This window comes from Fistularia commersonii, chromosome 15 (genome assembly GCF_037954325.1).
Source record: "Fistularia commersonii isolate RoL2024-O1a breed Wild chromosome 15, RoL_Fcom_v1.0, whole genome shotgun sequence".
Taxonomy (NCBI): domain Eukaryota; kingdom Metazoa; phylum Chordata; class Actinopteri; order Syngnathiformes; family Fistulariidae; genus Fistularia; species Fistularia commersonii.
In genome coordinates, this window is record NC_141298.1 from 2,267,198 (window position 1) to 2,295,066 (window position 27,869).

The 27,869-nt window shown below is 40.3% G+C and overlaps 1 protein-coding gene across 3 annotated transcripts; it reads left to right on the forward strand.

Annotated features, from left to right (window-relative positions):
* Positions 1-154: 154 nt before the first annotated feature.
* Positions 155-27,636, forward strand: LOC147226222 (kinesin-1 heavy chain-like). Of its 3 annotated transcripts, none has more exons than XM_086160126.1 (26): positions 155-601; positions 4,606-4,693; positions 4,795-4,868; positions 4,966-5,070; positions 5,136-5,184; positions 5,623-5,678; positions 6,018-6,105; positions 7,211-7,335; positions 8,481-8,585; positions 9,060-9,205; positions 9,936-10,084; positions 13,926-14,125; positions 15,436-15,504; positions 16,054-16,260; positions 16,346-16,489; positions 18,508-18,696; positions 20,159-20,276; positions 20,376-20,431; positions 20,513-20,622; positions 20,703-20,804; positions 21,007-21,067; positions 21,625-21,696; positions 22,577-22,681; positions 22,763-22,976; positions 23,689-23,838; positions 26,525-27,636. In XM_086160126.1, exons 1-26 carry the CDS (start codon positions 476-478, stop codon positions 26,689-26,691), a joined length of 3,075 nt encoding a protein of 1,024 aa, XP_086016252.1. In that variant the 5' UTR covers positions 155-475; the 3' UTR covers positions 26,692-27,636. The 3 variants fall into 3 exon arrangements, with proteins under 3 accessions (XP_086016252.1, XP_086016253.1, XP_086016254.1); XM_086160127.1 differs by having other exon boundaries at positions 23,728-23,838; XM_086160128.1 differs by having other exon boundaries at positions 23,724-23,838; positions 26,525-26,662.
* Positions 27,637-27,869: the final 233 nt, after the last annotated feature.

The window sequence follows — 27,869 nt, forward strand, 5'->3', positions numbered from 1 at the left end:
GTGTAGTTCTTCATCTCAAACGCGTGACCTGTTTTTTCTCTTTTCAGTCCCGCCTTCTTCTACCGCCAGCTTTTTATTAAAGCCTATGGCCAAAGTGAATGCCTTGCTTTTTCAGTTTTTCTTAACTTTCTCAGCAGACACATCCGCAGCTTCTAGATAAAGTACATATCATTGTTTGATCCAGCTATTCAGTTGAGTAGCTTGATGATTTTTTTTCTTTCCTATGGACATTGTTTTATGCTTATAATGCTTTTAACTGCATTGTTTTTTTATTTCATTTTGACAACTCTTCATTTTTGACTCCAGAAGCTCTGAAGTGGGGCCACTTTATCGTTTTATTTTAAGGCGAAAGAAAACTAATGTTTAGTTGATATAGAGGCCAAAGTGTGATTCAGGAGGGTATCTCTCCTCTCTGTTAGGGTCTTGGCTGGTTCAGTGTGTGCACGGCCCTCTAACAGGACAGGAATAAGCAGACATGTCGGACCCAGCCGAGACCACAATCAAGGTGGTATGCCGTTTCAGGCCTCTGAACAGCATGGAGGTTGCCCGGGGAGACAAATACATCCCAAAATTTCAAGGAGAGGACTGCGTGACGATGGGGGTGAGTTGTGCAAAAACCCATGGATGTGAAAAGTTCCTGATATAATGAATGATGATGAAAACTATGTTTGCATTATCATTGCATGCATATATATATATATATATATATATACAAAACATAGTTATTAACAAATGAAACAATTGTAAATACTTGCATTCCACTTCCTGATGCTCCAGATTTGAGTTGTGTGAGGGGAAATTTATCAACAAAATTTCAACGTATTTATTTCTTTCATTAGCCCCCTTTTTTTCCTTGTTCCCCTTTTTGACATTGTATCAAATAAATCTTTTTTTAAACAGCTCCCTTAAATAGGTCGGCAGTCGTATTCCTCTGAGATGAGGATCCTGCATGGATGTGGCCGTTGTTTCTTTACTTATCTATGGATACCTGCTTGCAGCATCATGGTTGCCTTAGTAACGGCTACATGTGATTCTTTACTGCAAGTTTTGGGGCCTCACAGTTTTGTCACAGCAAAGATGTAGCACACCTCAAGTGACTGAAACTGACTAAAAATCCATTCAGGGATAAAATAAATTACCAAATATTAACGGACAATCAGACAACCCCTCAATGAGTGAATATTTAAATATATATTATATACAGTATATACACATATATGTATATCGTTGCCATTTTTTTTCCCCTGTCAACTGGCCCTATATATTTTATGTGTGTGTGTGTGTGTTTGTGTGTGTGTGAACCGGTGAATGCAAGATCCAATATAAAGTGCCTTGAAGCCCATGTATGACATATACATACATATCAGATACATATTGATTTATATAAAGATATATATGTATATGTATATGTATATGTATATGTATATGTATATGTATATGTATATGTATATGTATATGTATATGTATATTGAGTGTGTAAGTGAGTGAGTAGCTCTGAGCCTGTGTGTTGCGTGAGGACAAACAAGCTGCTTTGATAATTGAGCTCTGTTTGATGATAAAGCTCCATTGTTCACAGGTTAGTCTTCCAGTCAAATGATGATTTGAGGTTATTTTTTTAACATGAGAAGAAAATCTATGTGTCTACGTGACTGCAGTCAAACATCAAAATGCCTTTACAGACCCAGGGGTCGGTGGGGAGACCCCTGGTTCGAGGCATGTGTACCTGCCAGCTTTTAACTCACTGGCTGCTCTGGATTTCCATTTTATCTGCAGATCACTTGTGATCCGTTATTGCACATGATCAGATTGGCGTAAAACACCAAATTGCCCGGCAGCAGGGCAGGAAATCATTTGTGAAATCAACCAGACCCTAAAATAGATTGGTTGCCTTCCCTTCTGCTGTTTTTCAATTGTCAGAATAATAAGTTTGCCAAAAGTATCCTACATTTGTTGTAAAATGTACCTTGTCCTTATGTCCTTTTTCCACACTGAAAGCGCCAGCTGAATTTTTCAGAGCGGATAATGCAGTACAACACAACACCAAAAGTCATAAATCACCCGTGAAGAATTAGCATGAAAACATGGATGCGTGTGCATCCAATCCACATATCTCTATCCCAGGAACACACACCCTCTCTTGGTTTAAGAACAGGTTGAAAACCTTTAATTTTTGTGAATGAATGATAGTAACCTCATATCTTATGATATCAAGGGGGCGTGGCTTGATCTTCTGCAGCGGTCTATTGTTATTTCTTTTATCACAATTAATGCTACATTGTATAATGTCAGCTATAACCATGTAATGAATGCATTGCACTACTCTTATTATTAGAATTTATTATTAGTGTTACAATGAGTAAAATTTGGGCTGTTCCTCCCAACCTTCACACCGCCTCTCGGCCACAATCACACCCTTGCTTTCTGTCTCTCTGTCCTCATTTTCTCTCTTTTTACACCCCAACAAGTTAAGACAGAAGGCCGCTCAGATTTCGCTGGGATGTCCAAGATTTCGTTTTTCTTCGCCGCTGTCACCAATCACTTGTTCACGGGGGAATGGGTGCCTTATCGTGCTTATTTTTGTACATTTCGTATATATACTTTCCTTTGGTAACTATTGTGCATATTTTATACTGTATTTTCCGGACTATAAGCCGCAACCCACAACATTTTAAGACAAACATATTTTTACATATATTAGCCACACCAGACTATAAGTCACAGATATCCTCATTGTGAAATGAGATATTTACACAGAAAGATTTTGTAAATATTTATTTCCATACCTTAATTGATAATTGATGTTCCCAATCCTCCTCCTGTGCACTGAAGTCTTCTCCTTCAGTGTTGGAGTGGAAGAGCCTCAGAAAATCTCCGTCACACACCTTTTCAGTCTCTCTGTCAGCGTCGCTCCCAATGTCATTTTCATCTTGAGGCAGTTCCCTCTGAAGCAAACCAGCCTTTCCAAACGGTGGTGATCGTGGATTCTTTCACACTGCTCTGCGCTGTTAGGATCCACTGGCAGGCCTCAGAAAAGGATACTCTTCGCATACAGACAGTTTTTCTGACTGAATTCTCACCGCTTCATCCCACCTTGGAGTGCCGATTTGAATGCACGATTAACACTGATGTCGAGTGGCTGCAAAAACTTTGGAGTGAAAAATATTTTGCGTGTCATACTGCGTTTTGTGTTGAATGCGCCAAAATCTAGTGTCTTCTTCTTTGCATTGACCTCTTGTGTCTGGCTCATTTTTGCACTTCCAGGGCGCTTTCTAGAGCCCCCCTGATGGCTGTCAGCGAAGAAAAATCCAGAGATAAGCCGCATCGTTGTATAAGCCGCAGGGTTCAAAACGTGGAAAAAAAAGTAGCGTCATATAGTCCGGAACATACAATATTGTAGCGAGTCACGAATGTTGGGGTTTATGTTGATGCTTGTTTTCTGTGTAATTTTGGTGTTATTGGGAATTTTGTTGGTGTGGTTTGGGGTGCAAGGAATTCTGGGGCTTTGTTACCTGGAATTGAGCAGGAACAGAGTTGTATTGCAGGCTTGTGTGGCGTGGCTGCGGCTAACAACAGCTATGGCTTACAACCAGGTGTTTTCCCTGACTAAAACGCTACAGTATATATTTTTGTTTTTATTCTGTTTTGCCACCAATAGCTGTCCACCAGGCCACAAGTAACTTTGTTCCATTCTCATTTGAGTGGATTGACAATAAAACTTGCTTAAATCCTTGTTTGAATTCTTGAATGTGGGGTAACTATAAATCATTTTTAAGACGTGTGGTCCAGACCTGGGAAGTCTCATGGGATGACTGTGTTGGCACAGAACAAATAAAATCTGACTTAGACAAAAGAAATATCTGAAAATTTATGGGGTAAAGAAAAGTATTTGCACAAAAATGATGTCATGCATCTGTGGAAACCAAAAATACACATCATGACACGATGGGGCGATAAACTGGTTTGTGCAAACAGCCATTTGACTGGTTGATGATGATATTGACCTCAATTCATCATCATTGTCATGATCATTTGGATTTATGACTCATGAAACTGTCGACTGGAACCAACCTTAGCAAATTTTGCACATTTGCCGATTTTTCATACGGAGGCCGCCCCTCCATTTACAATTCAATCACGCTTACAAAAGAAATCAAATAGCATTGTTTTTTACCAATGTAATTGTTTTTTTTACCAATTGTACCAATACAAAAAAACTGAAACACAACTGAAACACCAAATTTACACACTTATAAATCATAAATAAATACAAAAAACTGACACACAATATAATCGGGCATTGTTTTACATGTGAAGAGTTTATGGTAATATTAGTTTTAATATGATTTGAATGATTTATTTTTTCGTCTTGATTTTGTGGCGCCCCTGGAGGCCATGGTACCCTTAGTGCTTGGCTATATTAACTCATTGGCCAGCCAGCTCTGTTTTCAACAGATATTCTCGTTCAGTCGCCACAAACATTTGTAATTCATCCTAAAGGGCCAGAAGTTCAGGTCGAATATATTTGGAGCACAAAGGGCCAGCAAAAGAATCAACAAGGTGTTTCTCCGCCCCAATTTTTCCGACTCCTGTTTTTTTTCTTCACAGGGTAAACCTTACTACTTTGATCGCGTCTTTCAGTCCAACACCACCCAGGTGCAATTCTACGAAGCTGTGGCCCTGAAGATTGTCAAAGGTAAGAACACACACACACACACACAAGCTGCAAACAGGTGAACTTCTCGACCTTTATCTCAACACTAAAATGTACCTTTCTCTCTATCCTGATATGCACAGATGTTCTGGAGGGTTACAATGGCACCATATTTGCTTACGGGCAAACATCCTCGGGAAAAACGCACACGATGGAGGTAACGGAATGGCTTCGGATGGTGTAAAGTCAAAAGTAGCGTTGTGAGAATGGAGCTTCAAAATCTCTCTGCTTTTGATTATTGTTGTCTGCTAAAGGGGAAACTCCATGACCCAAATATGATGGGGATCATTCCCAGAATCGTCGGGGACATCTTCAACCACATCTTTTCTATGGATGAGAACCTGGAGTTTCACATTAAAGTATGGTTTCACTTACAGGAATTCTAATTTTGATACAAATCTCATTTTCGGCCATTGCCTTTCAGGTTTCCTATTTCGAAATCTATCTGGACAAAATCAAGGACCTCCTAGATGGTGGGTGTGGCCTCCTATTACTCAGGAGCAAATATGTTTGTTTTCTTTTGTTTGTTTTTTTTCATTTTTATACAATAATAACAATAAAAAAAGAAGCCACAACATTACTTGAGTATTTAATGTTTTGTGCTGCTTATCAACTTTTAGTGCCATACTTGTCAAGCTAAAATAAAATGTAAAAATAGACAGATGCAATGAGAGAAAACAATCATTCAGTGTTTAGGAAGGGAAGTTAGAAATAAATAGACATGGTTATATAACACATAAGAGGAGGTCTGTAAGCAAATCAGATGTCAAAGCTAATTTGGCCCTCTTGATTTCACACCGTACATTTTAAACTGTATGTAAAATGAACAAAATACTCCTAAATTTGCTTTTACTATGTGAATCTTCTTGTTCAAAGTATTTTAATCGGTGGATTTGCTTTATTCTCCACAGTAACAAAGACCAACCTCTCTGTGCACGAGGACAAAAACAGGGTGCCGTTTGTCAAGGTGAAGCATGTCAAAGTGGACTTTAGCTGAGGTTCAGTGTTATTTCTGTCCAAGAGTTCATCCCAGCAAGATATTGAAAGACTTTTATAGCACCGTCACTCAGCATGCTCAAGAACTATATAATAAAACTCATCCAACTTTTTTTTTTTTATAGTTTAAGCTGAGCAGTAAATCAGTGGATGTAAAATTTGAAGTTTAAACGCTTTAAAAGCCTCTTCCTTGAAATTCCCTCTAAAGGCAGCCGTCTGATAGAGAACGCCATGGTGCCCTTTGTGGATAATCAGGTCTGTGTGAAGCAAGTGAGCACAGTGTCTCCTTGTGCCGGCTGTTTGTCCGCAGGGGTGTACCGAGCGTTTTGTGTGCAGTCCCGAGGAGGTCATGGACGCCATAGACGAAGGCAAAAACAACAGAAGCGTGGCTTTCACAAGTGAGTTCTCGCAGTGTTGCTGCTTCTCATGGGTTCAACCTCAGCGAGTCTCCTGACTTCACCGAGACTCACAGCAGCCACACACACACACACACACACACACACAAATACACACGGTGTAAACTGTGGATTCACACAACTTTCTTGTTGCTCAGATCTTTATTTGTTTGAAAAAAAAAGAAAATTCTCCACCATCCGTTGCCAGGAGGGCTTTCACATGTAGTGGGTGTAGTTGAACGATCTGCTTCAGCAGCATAATTTTATTTCCCATTTTTTCAACATTTTTTTTAACAATATGTTTCTATTTAGATGCAACATTTTCTCCTTTAACATATGATTACCTTAAAATGATCAGTCTTCAATTCAGTTTTTGTGGTGCATCAGTACAGAACTCTGATAGGAGATGATATCAAATAGGGGTAAGGGTATCAAAGGTGGGGGTTGGACTATCACAGGAGATATACAGATACAGAAGACAAGAAAATCAATCAATATATTGGCTGATATTTATATATCAAGTAAAGTCAAAAAGTACTCAGTACTACTGAATTATGCTTCAGCTCTCAAGTATTTCATACAACACTTACATTTAGCAGGATGTCAACATTATAATGGTGCCGCTGATTTTTACGTACAATGCGGCCAACATGTTATTTTAATGATTTGCAACAAGTCTTATCCATGCTTTGAGTCAAAAGACTGACATTAAACATCCAGACATGTACTTTTGGTCAACTGACATCTTAACTGGGTGCCTGCAGTGAATGCATTTATAACAAGATGATAATACATTTTTCATTTAGAAAAAAGATGTCAGTGTATCCCGGCTAACATATATTCATCAGTATATCGTGAAAGACCCAGTAGTGTCCAACAAAATGGCCTGTTCATGTATTATTGGTAAGGTTCTCCTATTTGCCTCCTTCTTTTGAAAAAATATAAAGGCAATAGGCCTAAATGGATTGAGGTTACCTGAAGTAGTCGATCTCTTACAGCAGGTGTCTGGAAATTCTCTCAGCTGCGGCTTTTATTAACCGGTAATATCTTCTTTGAAGTGTACCAATGTGAATAATGTGTTTTTTCTCTTGTTTGCTCTGTGCATCAGACATGAACGAGCACAGCTCCAGGAGTCACAGCATCTTCCAAATCAACATCAAGCAGGAGCACACACAGACTGAGCAGAAACTCACCGGAAAACTATACCTGGTCGACCTGGCCGGGAGTGAAAAAGTACCTCTTCTCTTTCTCTTACCCTCTCTCTGACTTCATCATGATTATATGTGATGGGGTTGAATTGATCCGCTGGACTATGACTGGATTATCAGTTGTTCCATATTTGACTCACTAATTTAACAAATAAAACAGCAACTCACCATTTACATTCATACTGTTATAATGATAATACTACTTCTACTAATAGAACTACCACGACTACTACTACTTGTAATAATACCGATAATAACAATAATTATGATAAAGATTATATAGGGTGGCTGTGGCTCAGTTGGAACAGTGGAGGGCATCCCTCCCATTGGAAGGTTACCGGTTGATATTAAGTTGTTCTTATTCTTAAATCCCAGCTCTTCCTGTCTGCGTGTTGAAATGTCACTGAGCCTTAATGAAAATGATGATGAGGGTAGTGTTACTACTGATAATAATGAATTATTAATATTAGTAGTTATATAGTAGTAATATAGTAGTAATATTAGTTGTTAATTCATATTAGTGTGTTGTTTATCAATAGTGGTTATCATTAACTAATATTTATTGTTTTATCTGCATGTGATGTGTTATGTGTATGCTTTCTTATTCACTATTCTCTATTGTAAAATGTCCTTGAGTTTTAAAAAAGGCACCTACAAATAACAAGTATTATTATTATTGTTGTTGTTGTTGGTGGTATTTTTAATCGTAATAATAATAATAATAATCCTCGATTAACATATTTCAAGTATGATTTAAGAGGAAACCTTTTGAGCATTGGGGTTTGGAAATATCTTTCATATCATTTTGAAGTTTATCCTATGATTATTTATCATTCTATCAACCGGTACCTCATATGAAAAGTAGCAGTGGTACGGTGTCAATGTGATAATTGGATATGTGTTACCTCTAAAATTAATGTAAGGTCTGGATTTCTGTATCAGATGTGTTACTCGGAAATAGTGTTTTCAGAAAATAGTTACAAAAACATAGCTACTGGCATCTTTATGTGAATTCAGTGTGTAGCATCTTGTTTTTTTTGACAGAAGCTGATGTCTCTCCTGTATCAAGTGTAAAATGACCCAAGGCGCTCATCTTTCCAAACAACTGCATTGGCATATTACTCAGTAATCGAGTAATAAAGTGACGCCTGTTGTTCTTCTGTTTGAAAGGTGGGTAAAACCGGAGCGGAGGGCACAGTGCTGGATGAAGCCAAGATGATCAATAAGTCCCTTTCCGCCCTGGGGAATGTGATTTCAGCCCTGGCCGAAGGCTCGGTGAGAAAGTGGGACACAGCGGCTATATCAAGATGGTGGTGTGTTGTTTATCGGGGACGGTGTGAGAAGAAGAGTTGAATATTTCTGGATACAGTACTTTTTAGAACTATATGTTTTTATTTTATCTTTTATTAATGTATCATTAGTGCAAATCAGGGAACCTTTTCTAAACAGCACATCCATATGGTGATTTACATGAGTGGTTAAACATTGTTTTTAAGGTCTATTAAAGACTAATTAGGATGGATTGTTCCATTATTCCTTTAAGTTTCAGCTTATATCTATATTTCACAACTAGACTGATATTATTAGGATTTGTGATATGGGGCCTCATTTGCTCATGATCCATGCATGTTCAACTTCAATTAATAGAATACTCATTTGCATCTTGTCTAATCCCTGTATGAATAATCCAGCCTCTGGGATAATTAATACGAAGTAAGGATGGTAAGTGGTGTCCCTCTCCTGTGTCAGACCTACGTACCATACAGAGACAGTAAGATGACCAGGATCCTGCAGGATTCCCTGGGGGGAAACTGTCGAACCACCATGGTCATCTGCTGCTCCCCCTCCGCCTTCAATGATGCTGAGACCAGGTCGACTTTGCTGTTCGGTCAGAGGTACGCGTCATCTCACACACTTGCAACTGCTGACATGGATACAAACGGCAGACAAACCAGGATGAGTTCTACCGAGCCCCGGTGTGGCTTTACAAAACCATCTAGCTGCCACAGAAAGAGTATTTTCAGCATTTAACAACAAATTGTCTATTATAGTTTTGAAATAAACCCTTGTCATCCCAACATCATACAGATACTTATGACTGTCTTGTTACACTGACAAAAATTCAGTATAATTCATAGCTGTGGTTGGATGTTTATGAAACAGCTTTAGAGATGACCTGAGTGCAGCCGAGTGTTTTTTTTTTTTAAAGCTAATCAGAGACAAACCTTTCCACTGTAGCTAATTACCGAACTGTAGCTACATTTTTTTCCAATTTAATTTTTTTTTTTTTTGTACGTTCCCTGTATCATAATTTTACCTTTTTATTAACTTGACTATTTTCCTGAATTTAATTCCTGATTTTAATCGTTCCAATCCACACTTTTCGAAGTGTTACACCTATGGAATCACTACACTATTTGCGGGTTTTACAGCCTCTCTTAACTACGAGTGCAGTCCTTTATTATTTTATCATCTGGCGCAAACTCATTCAAACAGGTAGATTTTTTTGATTTGATTCAAATCAGCTTCAACATAGTCCACAAAGTAGTGTGATTATTATAATTACTATTGTTATTACTTTTTATTGTAAAGTCAGAATCCAGAATTCTCTTTCTGCCTGGCCAGAGCGAAGACCATTAAGAACACGGTGAGTCTGAACATGGAGCTGACAGCTGAGCAGTGGAAGAGCAAGTGGGAAAAGGAGAAAGAGAAGAACAAGACCCTAAAAAACACCGTCACCTGGCTGGAAACTGAAATCAATCGATGGAGGAACGGTAAGGAAGCCCCAGTGATGTGGTTCAGAGTTCCATGTGCTAGCGAGTCCAACACAGCTGAAGTAGCCTGAAGGGACCATATGACAATCATGTGTTGCAAAGGCTGGTAATACTTTATAATGTAGCCAGTGTTTCATATTGGAACTTCGCGACGGTATAATGTGCCTTGAATCATGAAAAATATACTTCATATGTGTTCAGATGAAAAATCAGATGAAAAATATTTCCTCTGTTTTGCAACTACCAAAACCAGTAACACTGTCAAAATCAAATAGTTCCTCAAAAGAAATGTATAACATAAATGTTTTTTTAACAAGAACATTAACAGCTATACTTATTTTTACTCACCAAGGAACAAAAGGTACAATAACAAATAAAAGAGTTGTCAAAGTATTTGTAGTTTACATAGGTTAGAAATGTAACGTCTCCAAACTAAATATAATATAATATAATATAATATAATATAATATAATATAATATAATATAATATAATATAATATAATATAATATAATATAATATAATATAATATAATATAATATAATATAATATAATATAATATAATATAATATATCAGAAGGCCCCCCATGAAGAACAACATCATCCCAGTTTTCCCCGGCCCTGGTCACCATGGCAACCCCCTCTGGAGCCAGGCCCAGGGTTGCTGCTCGATGGCAAGTGTTTGGTGCCCGGGCCTGTACACATGGGGCTCAGCCAGGGACAACCCAAAGGGATGACATGGGTCCCTCTTCACCACCCACAGTAAGGGGGTCAAAGGTTGACCGTGAGCCGGGCGGTGGCCGGAGCGGGGGACCTCGGCTGAGAAGCTAGCTCTTGGGACATGGAATGTCACCTCTTTGGCGGGGAAAGAGCCCGAGTTGATGCGCGAGGCTGGGAGATATAGACATAGTCGGACTCACCCAGACACACAGTGTGGGATCTGGAAACAGGCCTCTTGGGAGGGGCTGGACTCTTTTACTCTGGAGTTGCCCCCAGTGAGAGGTGCTTGGTAAGTGCGGGCATGTTCATTGCTACCCAGCTTAGCGCCTGTATGTTGGGTGGACGAGAGGGTCGCTACCCTCCACCTTCAGGTGGGGGAACGGGATCTGACTGTTGTTTGTAGCTGTGCACCCAGCAGCAGTTCAGTTCACCCACTCTTCTGGGGGGTCCCTTGAGAGCGCTCCTACTGGGGACTCCTTCATTCTACTGAGAGACTGCAATGCTCAAATGGGCAATGACAGTGCAATTTGGAGGGGCGTGATTGGGAGGAACACCATCCCCCCCCCGATCTGAACCCAAGCGGTGTTTTGGTATTGGACTTCTGTGCTCGTTATGGATCATCCATAAAAACACCATTTTCAGGCATAAAGGTGTCCATATGTGCACTTGGCACCAACGAACCTTAGGCCATAGTTCTTTGATTGACCTTGTGGTCATGCCATCTGAATTGCAGCCACATGACACTCGGGTGAAGAGAGGGGGGTGTAACTGTTGACTGGTCATCAACTGAGCCCGCTCAGGTGGTGGGGCAGGATGCCAGTCAGACCTGGTAGACCCAAACGTAACGTGAGGGTCTGCTGGGAATATCTGTCAGAGTCCCCTGTTAGAGGAAGTTTCAACTCCCACCTCTGGCGGAACGACAACCACATCCCGTGGGAGGCGGGGAACATTGAGTCCGAATGGACTCAATGTTCTGTGCTTCCATTGTCGAAGCAGCAGACCTGAGCTGCGGATGTAAGGCAGTCAGCGCCTGTCAGGGCCGCAACCCTCAAACCCCCTGTTGGACTCCAGCAGTGAGGGATACCGTCAAACTAAAGAAAGAGACCTAATGGGCCTTTCTGGCCTGTAGGGCTCCAGAGACAGCTGGCGGGTACCGGCAGGCCAAGCAGCATGGTGGTTGCTGAGGGAAAAACTGAAGCATGGGAGGAGATTCTGATCCACCATTCAGCGGCTCAGGAGGGGGAAGCAGTGCTGGGGGAAGCACACTGGGTAAAGTGGGAGCGGGGCGCTGCTGACCTTAACTTGAGATGTTGTAGATCCATGGCAGGAATACTTCAGGGACCTACTGAACCCAATCCAAATTCCTTCCAACAGGGAAGCAGAGCCCGGGGATTCTGGAGAGGACACACCTATTTCAGGGGCTGACGTTGCTTAGCCAGTCAAAAAAACTTTTCAGTAGCGTGGCCCTGGGGTGGATGAGGTGCGCTCTGAGTTCCTTAAGGCTCTGGTTGCTTTTGGTCAGTTCAGGCTACCACACCTCTGCCGCATTGTGTGGATGTTGGGGACAGTTTTATTGGACTGGCAGACGGGGGGGGTGATCCCCTTTTTAAAAAGGGGGATCAGAGGGTTTGCTCCAACTACATGGGATCACACTCCTCACACTGCTGAAGGTCTATTCAGCAGTACTGGGAAGGAGGATCTGTTGGGTCGCTGAACCTCAGATCTTGGAGGAGCAGTATGGTTTTCGTCCTGGTCATAGAACAGTGGTCCAGCTCTATACTCAGGGCAGGGTCCTTTTTGCCCAACCAGTCTAAATACGTTTTGTGGATCTATAGAAGGCATTTGACCATGTCCCGTGGGCAATCCTGTGGGGGTGCTCTGGGAATATGGGGTACTGAATCCCCGTTATAACCACTGGTCCCTGTGTGATCAGTGTCGGAGCTTGGTCTGCATTGCTGCTTGTAAGTCGGACCTGTTTCCAGTGAGACTCCACCAGGGCAACCCTTTGTCACAGATTCTGTTCATAACTTTTATGGACAGAATTTGCAGCCAAGGCATCAAGGGGATCGGGTTTGGTGGTCGCAGGATTGAGTCTTTGCTTTATGCAGATGATGTTGTTCTGTCGGCTTCATCAGGCCATGATCTCCAGCTCTCACTGGAGTGGTTTGCAGCCGAGTGTGAAACGGCTGGGATGAGGATCAGCACCTCCAAATCTGAGACCGTGGTTCTCAATGGGAAATGAGCGGAGTGCCCACTCTGGGTCAGGGAAGAGGTCCTGGCCCATGTGGAGAAGTACAAGTATCTCAGGGTCTTGTCCACGAGTGAAGGAAGGATGCTGCAGGAGATCAACAGGCTGACCGGTCTGATGTGGTGAAGAGGCAGCTGAGCAAGAAGGCGAAGCTCTCAATTTACCAGCTGGTCTACGTTCCTACCCTCATCTATGGTCAAGAGCTGTAGGTAGTGACCAAAAGATCAAGACCACGAACCAAAAATGAGTTTTCTCCGCAGGGTGGTCGGACTCTCCCTAAGAGATAGGATGAGAAGTTTGGTCATCCGGGAGGAGCTGTGAGTAGAGTTGCTGCTCCTCCACATGGAGAGGAGTCAGATGAGGTGGCTTGGACATCTGCTCAGGATTCCTTCTGGAGAGCGCCTGGGGGGAGATATTGTGGGGGGAGACCACGGTGAAGATCCAGGACACGCTGGAGAGACTATGTCTCCAGGCTGACCTGTGAACCCCTGGGTTTGTTTTTGCGGAAGTCCACAATGATTTTCTTGGCCTTTTTGATCACGTTGTTGTTATCACACCACTCTGACACTCTGTGTGCGGTGGATAAGGAAATCCACAATCCAGTTGTACAGGGTGGTGTAAAGTCCCAGTTGATTGATTTTGGAGTGGAGTCTGTACGGATGCATATAAATACATACATATATGTCTGTGAATGGAATAGAATTTGCCTTTATTTTTCCCTGGGAAGTTCAAAATGTAAGCATTGTATCTTTGGATCTAATTGTAGTACCAAGGAGCACAGGAGGAAAGACATTTTAGGAGTCCATACTGTAACAAAGGCGAGGTCTGCTCGCTTGACGCGAAATAGATATGTGTGGTTTTGTCGCCCCCCACAGGGGAGGCAGTACCGGTGGAGGAACAGTTTGACAAGGAGAAGGCCAAAGCAGAGGTCCAGGCCCTGGACACCACCAGCAATAATGACAAGGCAGCTCCCACCCCAGCACTCAACAGCCTCCCTGGGGTCAAACTCACGGATGCTGAGATGGAAAAGTACGAGGCCAAAATAGCAAAACTCTACAAGGAGCTGGACGAGAAGGTAATCGGCTTTGCTGACAGTAGTTGCCATCCGACCCTTCATGAAAACACATGACATTTTGGATTCTTGCCGCCTCGGATCACTCTGATACGTGTGATGTGTCATCATCCAAACACACTGAGTACTCCTGAGCCGCACTTCACATGAGCGTAAGTTGAATAATGCATCACAACGACATATAATTCATTCATTATTAACTACACTGCTTATCCTGATGTGAAGTAACCTTGAGAAATCGCCTAAAATCCACCGGAAATCAGTAAGCAATCGCCTGAAAAGGTCACACCAACTAACTTATTTGATTCTTCAATTTCACTCGCATTATTGCAATAATGATTGTCTTTTTTTAAGGAATCAAATAGTCAATGAATGCTTATGAAATTAATGTTGAGTGGTTATCACTTCTGTCTCACAACAAGAAGGTCCCTGGTGTGATTCCAACAGGGGTCCTGTCTGTGTGCCTTCGCATGTTCTCATATTCGTGTCCAAGGTGCATTTGGAGGGTGCGTAGGTAGCATAAACATCTGAAGATTCAACATCTATGAATAAATTATATAACTGTATAGTAAACTGTAAATCTGTACTTGTAAACCTCCTGGTTCTCCGGTTTTCTCCAACAATCCAAAAAGTCGGTTCAATAATTTCCAATAATTTCCCAGACGTGTAAATAAGAGTCAACAGTCATTGAATAAGAATGAATGAAACGGCATCACTACTGAATGCAATCAAAAACAATTAAACTGTTGTGACAGAAAGTAGAGGTGAATTGAATATTTTCTACTTGGACCCAAAGTACAATGAGGATACCTACTGGACAATTGCTGAACTGCTATTTCCAATACTGACCTGGATCTGTGAAAATGGAACTTCTTTGTGGTATTGATTGATGGATTCATTTACTGATCACAGAACTGTTTTGTAGCAGCATCTCTTACTTCACTTTCAGGATCTTCACCTTTCTTATTTTGTCAAAACCTTACAGTTCCTTGGTGGCTGATCTGAATTGGTGATGTCATATTTGAAAACATTTTTTTTTTAAACATTGATGCATTTTTTCATGTATGTGTTGAATTATCTTATTCTACTCATGTATGATTTTCTTTCTGATTTGCATGAATCGGTTGTTCGGATTAATTCTTTACTCCGCTCAAATGAAACAATGATACAAATCGTGGGCTGAAGTTTTAACATTCAAATACTTTAATAATCAAATACTTTAGTCCCCAAATAGCTCTATGAGACAATATTAGTTATACATAAATGAGACAGATCAGACCACAGATCTTTTTTTTCTTCACACGCCACATCAGGACGATGAGATCAACCAGCAGTCCGAGCTGGCAGAGACGCTGAAGCAACAAATGTTGGATCAAGAGGAGGTAAAAAAAAAAAACACCCCACTTTCTCCCTCATCCTCTCTCCTCCCAGCAGCGTGTGGCCATTCTTGTTTTTACCGTCTGGAACAGACCTGGGCATTTTCCAGCCCGCGGGCAACATCCGGCCAGCTAAACTATTTTCTTGGAACATTTTAACAAGTATTTTCAATCAATATTGAATTTAGAAACTCATTATCAAACTCCTTATTTTTTCCTTTTGTTTAATTTTGGATGGATGATTACATACAAAATAATGTTGGTACATTTATACGATCGTTAATGATTCTGAAGTTGAAATAAAATCCCCAAAAATTGCAATATTAAATTGCAATTTTCATTTTGTTCAATCTACATGTTACCTAGTTGGCCTGCACATAAAAATTAAATAAGAAATGTGGCCTACCAGCCAAAATAATTGCCCACCCCTGGTCTGGAAGCTGATAGGAAGTTAATTACATTAGAGGGCAGGGTAGCTTTTCCACCAGCCTTGGTAGAAATTCTTGATTTCAGTCCCTTTTGCAATCAAAACCATTCTCCTTTCTGCACCCGAAGCTCCTCGCCTCGTCACACCGTGACCACGACACCTTGCAGACAGAGCTGAACAGGCTGCTGGCAGAGAACGAAGCCTCCAAGGAGGAGGTGAAGATGGTGTTGCAGGCCCTGGAGGAGCTGGCTGTGAACTATGACCAGAAGAGTCAGGAGGTGGAGGTGAAAACAAAGGAGTTCGAAGCCCTCAGTGAGGAGCTGAATGAGAAATCTGTAAGTTGTTTTAAAAAAATCCTCTGGGCAATCTTTCACGTTCTAGAAAAACCCCGCTGACCTGTCGCACTCTTCCTCCGATCAGATCTCCCTGGCCTCCATTGATTCCGAGCTCCAAAAGTTGAAAGAGATGACCAATCACCAGAAGAAGAGGGTGACTGAGATGATGTCGTCGCTGCTCAAAGACCTGGCTGAGATAGGCATCGCCGTCGGCAGCAACGACATTAAGGTTTGCCGGCAAAAGTGCCCCTGCGCACAGAATTTTCAGGGACGAAAAAAAATAAACATCCATCAACAGTTGCCTCCTTCCAGTTTCCTCCAGACCACATTTTGCGCCTTTTTTTGTTCAACAAAGGGGGTTTTTGCCCTTTAAAAAATATGACATCATAGCCCACAAAAGGTCACGAAACCCTCAGATTAATGACTCCCTAGAATAATAAAAGAGCTGTAAATACTCACAATCGAGGGGTTGTTATTTAAGGAAAGGTTACATTGTTTCAGAAACATTCTAAATAGGATGCTGGAACACCTTAAAATTCAATCAATTTTCTTACAAAAGACCAAAACATTGCATGTGACATATTTCCAAACTAACAAGGAAGTATATCAAACTAATAAGTATTTTCAAGACATCCCAGAAAGTGACAAGATATTATGGATGCTTCATGTGCGATTTTTATTAACATATTCATCTTGGGTTTTAAAAAGCACCTGGACTCAGAAGGCATCTGTATTCAAGGACAAAGGTCCCTGAAGGAAGTAGTTATGGAAAACAAACGACAAAAAGGCTTTATATCAACAGTCATAATTCGATAGTTTTAGGAAAGAAGGAAAGAGTTGCTCCATGTCATCATCTCGGGCAGCAGGGGGTGCTCTACATGCTGGATGTGAGGCATTGTGAAGGGTGGTTTTATTTTCATTTGGGTTTCTTGCATAACCATGAGAGAACCTGTTTCATATATATAGATGAATTATATATAATTCACTCGAAATTACCTAGAAATAATACATAAGTAAATAGAATTGAAAAAGTTGAGTGCTGAATGTCTTCTATTTTGGGGGTTTTATTTAGTGTCAAACAAATATGTAATTATTTTGAATAGCAATGTCAGCTTTTAACTTTCTCGTGTCATTTAAACAACCTTGCTAATATTTAGATTGTAAAAAAAAATCACTAGCTTCTTCTTTTTGTGTATAAAGGGGTTTTAAAAAACAATAAATTTTAAAAGAAAAAAAAAAAAAAAAAGTAAAGTCACACTATATTCATGTAGCCCCAAATCACAACACAGTTTATATTTAACAAGAATGACAATAATAATAATAATAATAATAATAATAATAATAATGATAACCACATCACATTTCTATGGAGCAGGACTACACTCAACATTCCCCAACGAGCAACAGTTAGTGACAGTGGCGAAGAAAGACTGCCTTTTACTGAGCAGAAACCTTGAACAGATCCCTAGTCCATGATAGGGAGAAGGACGGGGGGATGAGGTTTTGTGAGGGACAGGCAAAAATTATGTATTTATAATGATACCTGTAGCAGTGTAATAACTGAAATAGTACAAAAATAGCTTTAATATTCATAAAATGAAAGGAAACGGTTGACACCCAGCAAGACCGCACCAGCAGCACCAAGCAGGAGAGGATATGAGGTTACTATCATACATTGATGAAGGGCAATAAGTGAAGAAAGGACAGGAAGAATGAGAAGGGTGTATTATGGGATATATCATCGGCAGAGTAAGCCTATAGCAGCATAACTTGGGATCTCGCAAAGCCCTCACCACTAGCTTTCTCAAAAAGAAAGTTTGTATGCATATACTCAAACAAGGGAAAGGTGTCCGCCTCCTGGTTTCAGATTGGAAGAGGGTTCGAGAGAGAAGAAGAAAGAAGAAGAAATCCCTTTATTGACACATTAGTGAAGTTTGACCACTGCATTTAACCCATTATGGATGCACTATGAGCAGAAGGCAGCTGTGGAACAGCGCTAGATGGAAGATAAGCTGGATGTTCTGGCTCCTGGTCTGAATTTGGAGACTCTTGGGACGTCCGGTAGCCCTGCGTCCTGTGTGTTTGGGCTGATGTGATAACACCTGGCCATTTTGGCCTTTATCCACTCACCAGTGCAGAAAAGCCAAAGCTTGAGAAATACAATCCCTCATATAAGTCCTAATAGAGCTACTCTGCTTATTGAGATGAAAAAACACAGAATAGATTTTCCTCTGTGGTCTCCTGCAGCAACAGGAAAGCAGCGGTCTAATCGACGAGGAGTTCACCGTGGCTCGCCTCTACATCAGCAAGATGAAGTCGGAGGTGAAGTCCATGGTGAAGCGTAGCAAGCTGCTGGAGAGCTCCCACTCAGAGAGCACCCAGAAGATGGACGAAACAGAAAGGGAGCTGACGGCCTGCCAGCTACGCATCTCCCAGGTAACCGCAGCCTCTGGCACCTTGGATGGATTTCTTTCATTATCACGTTTCTAGGAAAACTGCAAACAAGCAAATGACCCTGTAGATTAGGTTTTGCTACAGAAACAACCACAGCTTTTTTTTGTCCAGCTTTAATTCTCATTAGTTTTCATTTCCTTTACTCTTTTACTGGGGGCACATTCATGTAATCATGTTACGGTACCAAGGAAACGGACACCTTTGTAGAACAGAGATAGTGGATCCCCAGTCAGCTCAATACAAAAATGCACCAGAGTAAACAGTGCAGTAATCAGAATTATTAGAAATAATTAGTGATCTTTTGTCATTGTTATATTTCTGCTCCAGCCATTTTTACACCGATTTATATTTGTTCAAAGAATTTGTCAAAAAATAACGATACAAAAAAGTGTCTGAACACAATTATTCAATGTTCCAATAAAACATGTCATCTCAAATGCACTTAGGTTAGGTGTGCATCCATACTGTATGTATCAGATAGAATTAAGTTTTTGTTGTCTGTGTATAATGAGTTTGACAATTATAATCATATATTGATGGAATTGTATCGATTGATAGCTCTTTGAACTTTTGCCTGTAATGAATGTATGAAGCACTTTAGGCAATATATGACTATGAATGAAGGAGAATAAGGTATCTGGATGAATCTATTATTTTCATCCAGATATGGATGAACTTGTTGTTTTAATCAACTTATTTGTAATTAATCTCAAACTTGCAAGTCAGCCATAATATCATCATCACGTAATATAATCTTTGCATGTTCAAAAAGGAATGGGTAGAAGTAAATGGAAACAACTAATACAAACCACAAAACAAATCAATACAACACTTTCTCTGTCTTTTAAATGCACTGCTCCCCATCTTAAATAAGTGTTTATTTCGTATATTTTTTGGACTGATTCGTGCTTTGACTTGCTTGAATTCATCCATCAGACTATTCCATAATTTGCCCCCTGACGCTGAACAATACAAATTCATTTTTTTCCATTGGACTATACATGGAAAGTAGCTACCCAGCTGATATCGGGATCAACCCTCTTTACTGTGATTGAATCTATGTTGATGTTTTTGTAAATAAATAAATAGGATTAAATGTTCCCACTGCAAAATCAGTATCATAAAGAAGCAAATACAATTTCCATGTTCTTTCCAAAAGAGACGATAACGGCCTATTACTGAATAACAGCACCGCTAAAATATTACGAACAAACCAACAAACAAAAAAAACAAACAGTATAGCTTATATGTTTATGTCACAATACTAATATTGGCAGATCCAAAAGTTCAGTTGGAAACCCCTTTGGAAAAAGAGCATCTAGTAATAATTGTTGCTTTTGTCTTCAACAAATATATGTATCGCTGATCACTTTTGATTTAAAACAAACTCTCTACTTAAGGTTGTTTATTCGTTTTTTTCCCCCCCTCATTTTTTCCTAAACAGCACGAAGCTAAAATCAAATCCCTAACAGAATCCCTCCAGAACGTGGAGCAGAAAAAACGAAACTTGGAGGAAAACGTGGACTCTCTCAGCGAGGAAATCGTGAGGATCAAAGCTCAAGGTAAGTGCGATGGGGACGCGGCAAGTGGTTGACAAATTTTTGGGAACATTTTAATTTTAGAACAATCCAAGCCTCATCTTATGTGTTCTCTCCTCACAGAAAGTGTTGGTGCCATGGAGAAGGAGAATGAAATGCAATCTGCCAATGAAGTGAAGGTACGCCTTACTGACTTTTCCTTGACAAGGCTGGGAGGAAGAATGAAACGATGGGAGCAGCGTGTTTTTTTCTTTGACCAGGAAGCCGTGGAGAACCAGATTCTGGCCCACCGTGAAGCCCACCAGAAGCAGATCGGCAGTTTGAGAGACGAGCTAGACGCCAAGGAGAAAGTGGTCACTGAGCTACAGGAGTAAGACTTGCACCCCTGCCCACAAGTGTGTGTGTGTGTCTGACAATCCAGTTCTGATGCTGTTCTTGTCATCTGTTCAGTCTAAACCAGCAGATCATGCTGGAGCAGGAGAGGCTAAGGGTGGAGCATGAGAAGCTGAAGGCTGCAGACCAGGAGAAGACCCAAAAGCTGCAGGAACTCACGTAAAGTCTCTAGATTTACCAGGGGCTGGCTGGGCAAGAAGGAGAAAATAAAGAAATCTTTCAGTAGAAAGTATTTTTTTCATTCCTGCTAAAATGAACATCTCGCTATCAATATTAACATTTAGTATTCACTGCCCAGCCCTGCTTCTGGCCAGCTAGACATTGAATTGTTCTGGAAAAACAGCTGTGTCTTGCCTTCCAGGTTGATGCAGGACAGACGGGAGCAGGCCAGACAGGACCTGAAGGGACTCGAGGAAACTGTGGTCAGTTACATGCTTTTGAGTGCTTAATTTACTCAGTGCATTAAGGCATTGGTGACTACATGATCAAATACGATTATAACACTCTTATTACACAAAGAAAATCAAAATCTGGTGCTAATTGGGTTTTATTTGAAGAATGTCATGTTATATGTGACACTGTGATACGGACTGTGGGATATTCCTGCACATTTTTGAAAGAGACCTCCTCTGGAAGACCTTTGATGGCTCCCTCTTCTACTATGACCCCAAACACCTCACTTTAATTAATGAAATTCAGAATTTAATTTGGAAAAAAAATGGAAAAATATGTCTGGAAATGACTGAAATACATAGCCAACATACTCCGGGTGAAGCGTTTTCCAGGAGACTCGTTTGTTCTCATGCAGCTCTTTTTATTTTGATCTGAATTTTCTTTCATTACTTCCATTATCTGGTATCACTGAATGCGCAAAAACATGGTATACCACACCTCCTTTGTTGGGGGATGCACACCACCCTTAGCTGATATTGCATGCTTTCTCTGAGCCTGTTTCCCCATCTCTTTATTTTCCATGCAGGGCCGCGAGCTACAGACACTCCACAATCTTAGGAGGCTATTTGTCCAAGACCTGGCCACCCGACTCCGAAAGGTAATGAGGTTATTATATTATTATTATTATTATTATTATTATTATTATTTCTTTTTCATTATTTTTTAAATTTTGATTGTTATCTTGCCTTTTTTTTTCAAAATTCTCTAATTGAATATCTGGTGTAACATAGGCGGTATTTACCTGCAAATGAGACATGCGAGACGCATATTTTGCTTGCGAGTTGGCTGCACTCCATTTAATTTGCACCACCATCAAATTTTAATGAACAAGGGGAACACAAGAGAAAGTGTCTGCGAGAAGTAGGCCATTGGATTCTTCAAAGGTAGCAGCTGTAAATTAGGCAGCCGGGCCGTCGGTGTGGCATTCATCTTCAGCCCTCTGGCTGTGTCTTGATGGGATAAACAACAAGGGAGCACAGCAGGAGTTCCTGGAGGATGGAGACATAGGTGTCCCGAATCTGCTGCAAAATCAAAAATCGTAGCGACAATTTTTTTTCCTAATGTTGATAAATCCTTCATTAGACCTTTATTACAAGTCATCCAAACTTCTCAAATTCAAAGTTTTCTAATTCAAACTCTTTTATTGTCATTTAAAACAGCGGCTAATAGAATAAACAGATTAAAAAAAAAAACAACCCAGTGGGTATTTGCAGTGGCGTAACTTGAGGTTATTACAATGACCTGTGTTTCATGGTCAGGATTGTCCGGAATTTATTGCAATCACAGCTCTGGGGTAAAAACTGTTTTTCAATCTCCTTTTTTTCTTCTCTTAATATCATTTTATGAGAAAGAACATCTGGTGTTGATATTTTTTCTACTCAAACTTAATTTTTATGTCTGTTCTAAACAAGTTCTTAATGCTTTGTAAGCATGTTTGTGGATTTCATATCTCATGGAGTTTATCTGTGTTTGGGCAGACTGCTCAGCTGGACTCAGAGGATGCTGAAGTTTCAAAAGCCCAGAGACAAAAGATCTCCTTCCTGGAGAACAATCTGGAACAGCTGAGTAAAGTTCACAAGCAGGCAAGTTACCCGCCGCGGACACGCAATGAGACAGTTTCACTAGAAGTTAACCTTGAGTATCTTTGTGGATGAATATTCCAGCTGCTGCGGGACAACGCGGACCTTCGAGCCGAGATACCGAAGATGGAGAAGCGTCTCCGGTCCACAGTGGACCGGGTCAAAGCCCTGGAGGGTGCTCTGAAGGAGGCCAAAGAGAACGCTGCCAGAGATCGCACGCGCTACCAGCAAGAGGTGGATCGCATCAAAGATGCCGCCAAACCCAAGAACATGGGCCGAAGAGGCTCCGCACAGATAGGTGAGTGGAGAACATCGCCTTATGTTAAGGTCCTAGCTATTAGAATTAGTTAATAAGTAATTCGACTCGCTTCAACTTCAGTTTATTAGCAGCATCACATCTTGAGCAACAATAAAAATCATCCCGAACATCATTGTACTTGTTACTTGTTAATCACAGCTACATAACATAGTGGAAAATAAATTTAAATTTTCAAGAGTTGTCTCACAGCTTGACTACTTAATTATTTATAAATTCTGCACCACATATCATTCTCATTCCAGATGGAGAGGTTGACAAAATCATAGGATTTTTGTAATTATGCTAATTAATTAATGACACATTTAGTAGAGAGTGGTTAACCACATCGTACAAAAATATATCAGGTAATAGCAAATCCACAAATGTGTTTGGAGCACGAAAAAAAAACTAAAACTAACGGTTATGGCTTTGATGACGTTTACTTTATAAGGAATCATTGAAACCCTAATTTTAACCCAGACTTAATTAGCATTAACAATCATTTTATTTCTGCTTAATGTTAATGCCACAAAATAAAATCGTTAAAAGTCGAATTGGAACTACAAAGCTTGGTTAAATAGCCGTTTGAGATCCAGACATATTTAAACGTTGCCCCGGCAGATGAGTGTGAATCACAACTCAAGAAAATCCAAACCCAAAAATTTAGTTAATGAAGCTCTAAATGGCAATTGAAATCACTTTACTAGGTCAGTTAATGTAATGTTGTCTTCTGGTGTCCAAACCCAGCCAGGCCCCTCAGACCAGGCCAGCTGCCCGGCGCTTCTCTCCTCCCCGGCCTCAATCGCTCCAACCTCATCCAAAACAGCCAGTTTCCCCCCATCAGGGGAGGCGGCAATGACAGGTGAGACAGAGATATATAAAGGGGCAGGGTGGTGGTTAATTGTATGTTATTTCACCTCTAATTATTGAAAAAAATGCTTCATAGGCAAAATTCTTGTGGTTTATTACACAAACATACTTAATGGACGGGACGTCTTGGACGTGAAAATGACCAAATTATATATATTCATAAGGAGGCTTGGATACAATAAGCAGGAAATCCAGACATATCTTTATTGTCCTCTACATTTAAATCAGGTCCGTGTTCAGGACACTTTTCGGAGATGTTTTAGAATAAAGCATAAAATGACGATAACGAAAATAGTTGAGCTTACGTTAGGCACACGTGATGACGATAAAAAGCGCAGTAGAAGGAAGTATACCTGGATGCAGTTATATCTGGTGGCATATGTATATGTATATATAAATAAAAGTGGCTGGCTGTTCATTTCACACCTAGGCCTTCAGTAGTGCTCGATTTTTCTCTCTACCCATTTTATGGCCATAAAATCCATCACATTTTGCAGAAATGTAGTATTAAGAGCTGTTAAATTGCAGAGATAACTCATGTAGCAACGATAAATGCTGTTGCTGAAGAAACCCAGAGTTTACAAGTCTCCTACTGCAGCTACAACTATGACAAACATAAACAAGCACCAATAATACCCTCATAAAATTGCAATTTTATTTAGGAAAATAGAAATATTTTACCAAAATCCAGATTATCTGTACACAAAATCCATCCTCCTTTATGTCCTCAAAAAGAGTTCAACTACTGTGTTGTTAAAATTATCCGTGCACTTCATATCCATCAAGATATGGTTTTACTACTGCGGTCATTTTCTATCGCTGCTGCACCGTAAAACCAGTGTGCAAACACTTTACCTGGACATTCGTTTTCCACCAAAAATTGGATGATAAGACCTGCAATATCATTGGCTCGTTTCTTCAAATCTGATAAACCGCTCCTGACACCTGTCCTCTTATACAATGCAGGACCAGTGTGAGCTGCACTGTGTTACTCGCTATGCACTTGCTCACTCAGCTGTAGATCCACTCTGGTTTCCCCAAAAGCTTTGGACAGCATTTAAGTGTCGAGCAGTGATCTGGTGTCTTGTTGCTGCCTTGGTTAGGAAAGTCAAATGTACATGTCTATCAGTGGCAAATAACAAGCGTTCCCAGCAATACACTTTGCAGTGTTCCTCAGAGCCTGTGTTCTAGGGTGGTATGCTCATAGTTAGCGGACTGAAAGTAACAGGCCTGCTTGCTTTGGAATTGTCTGACCTTTCTTAACGTTGTCCAGCTATTCTTGAAAAGTGTGTCTTGAAAATGGCTTGACAATAAATCTGCAACCACATCAATTTCTTCTCTTACTTCCACTATCATGAGTTGACAAATTAGTGATCATATCAACACAGCTATATTTTTGTTCGTGCGGCTCGCTACAGATACAGCCTACTAGTTCTGGCTAGTACACTCCCTGATTATCCAATCAAAGAGTGTGTGACACGCTGATGTTACCATACCCTTCTAGAAGGCCTTGGTGTCGCAACTCAAATGATTCCTTGAAGCATCAGTTTCATTGAAATTTATTCTTTGCTAGAGTGCCTGTGACTCTGATTCTGCAGGCTTCCAGGCAGATATCTTAGATCTTGACTCAGTCTGCCAACACATAATGGCTGAAATGTGATTGGATAAATGCTTTAATATGACAATACATGTCTGGGAGCGGCAGAGCCAGGGAAAACTATGAAAAGAAGCGGACAGACCATTTGGAAGTATTCACAGATGAAAGATTATTAAAATAAGTCAGTGATTCAGATATTTTTAGGCCAGCAGAAAAGGCCTTGCAGGCCCTGAGGGCCAACCACTGATATATATATATATATATATATATATACACACACACACACAAACACAGTATATGTGTGTGCATATATATTCACATTTATATGTATGTATGTTCATTGGAGGTGTGTGTGTGTATATATATTTGTATGTGTAAATATATCTAAGACGCATACATACATAAGCATATATGTGTACATATGCATATATACACACACACATATGATATATGTGATTATGTGTATATACATACATACACATATATATGCATATAAACATGTGTATTTGTACTTATAAACATACATACCTATAGGTATATATAATGTACATACATATGCACACACATACTGTATATACATATGTGCCTGGGACTTTGGCACAGTTATGTACGTTTATTTGTTGGTGGTGTGTGTATATTTATCTATTTTTTGTGCTGTATTTTAAAATGTTCTCCAGACCATCCACAACTCTATGTTAAAAGTTCATTACATTACATTAACTCCATGATTTGACACTAAATGAACTTTTATATCAGTGCCATAAGATACCAATATAGGCCAGGGGAGCCGGTGGGATGACTGGCATGTTGACGTGCCCCCTAAAGTCAAAGTGCCCTGCAGCTGATAATTATAACCATGACACTCACAACACTTTGCGGCAGTTGTCAAAAAGTGTTCATGAATGTACAGAACTTTTTATATCTATATGTATCTATAAAGGTCCACATAATATTAGCTTTTAAATGACAGTCACTTTTCCAAGATCCTTTTGAGTCAAAATTGATCCAGTGTATTTATTTCTTAAACTGTCCACCCAAAAATGACCTTTTCCCACTGTTTTTTTTTTCTGCCCCCGAACAGCTCTTGATCATCGAGTGTGTTCCCATACCAAGAGAGGGACTTGTTGCTTCCACCACACTGGCAGAGTGTGTATACGCTTGTATATAGCCTGGAGTCTCAGCTGTTCAAGCTTGTCGATTTCACTTGCGTTGGCTTTTCTGTCTGTCAGCAGCTCGTTCAGCTACTAACCTGCATGAATTTGCGTAGAAGAGCTTGACCTGCCTCACGACATCCAGAGGGCGACAGGGGGGCTTCTCCACCTGAGCCCCTGTGAAATAGTAAACTCAAAATGAATAAGAAAAAAAAAATCTTTAAGCCTGATTTACTCTGTCAACAGATTTTATATTGTATCCCCCTTTCCCTGGTAAAACATGGGGAAGGGATCTTTTTATACGTTGAAGAAAAAGGATTACTTTTGTTCAAACATTTGAGCCTCTTGGTCTTCTGGAGTAAAGAACAAAATTCAAAACTCTTTAATTTCTCCTGAAGTAAAAGTGAAATCAAATCAAGTTTATGTTCTGCCTGCAAGGTATATTAGTGTAAATTTAATATATATAGAAGGCCGGAGGCTGGAGTGTTGTTCAATATTTTGAATCCCATCTCAGATATCATGTATGCCAGTCCCGCGCTAATACAAATAAATAAATAAATAAATATATATATATATATATATATATATATATATATATAGTTAAATCTCTTCTTTTATTAACACCTTTATCTAAGACGGTTTGTTCCATATCAAACGTCAATCTGACTCTGCTGCTCGAACTCTCCTGCTCATCCTGCTTTTCATGATAATCAAACTGCTGGGACTGACCAATCCCTTGCCGCCGACAAGTTATTACAAAACCACCACCTCTGACATCTTTCTTCCGGTTTTCCACTACATGCACGCTGCAAAAACCCACAAGGAGTCCAGACCTTGACTCTCACTGACTCTGATTGCATCTTCACTACAGAATAATAAATTTAAAATGCAAATGTTTTTGTGACCACTGCTTTTTTTTCATCTCAAAGAATGTGAAGGTGAATTTGAAATATAGACTGTGTGTTTGGATCTTTTTAAAGGTTGCACTTTTTGTTTAATTTCAATGTGTTGAAGACACCATATTTTCTTTTTCCTCACACAAAAAAAGCAGCTGGTGTCTTTTCAGAGACAGCGTGAAGAGATGAAATTAAATCACCATTCTGAAATGATGTCTGCAGTCTGGATGTGTTGTTTCCATGGTAGACTCACTGTGTTCCTGTATCATCAGACCACTGAATCATTCATGATCGTGCATGAATGTGCACCCCCACCTACCCGCCAACCTCACCCCTGCTCCAAACCCCCTGCTTGGATTCAGATACAGCCACAGTAATG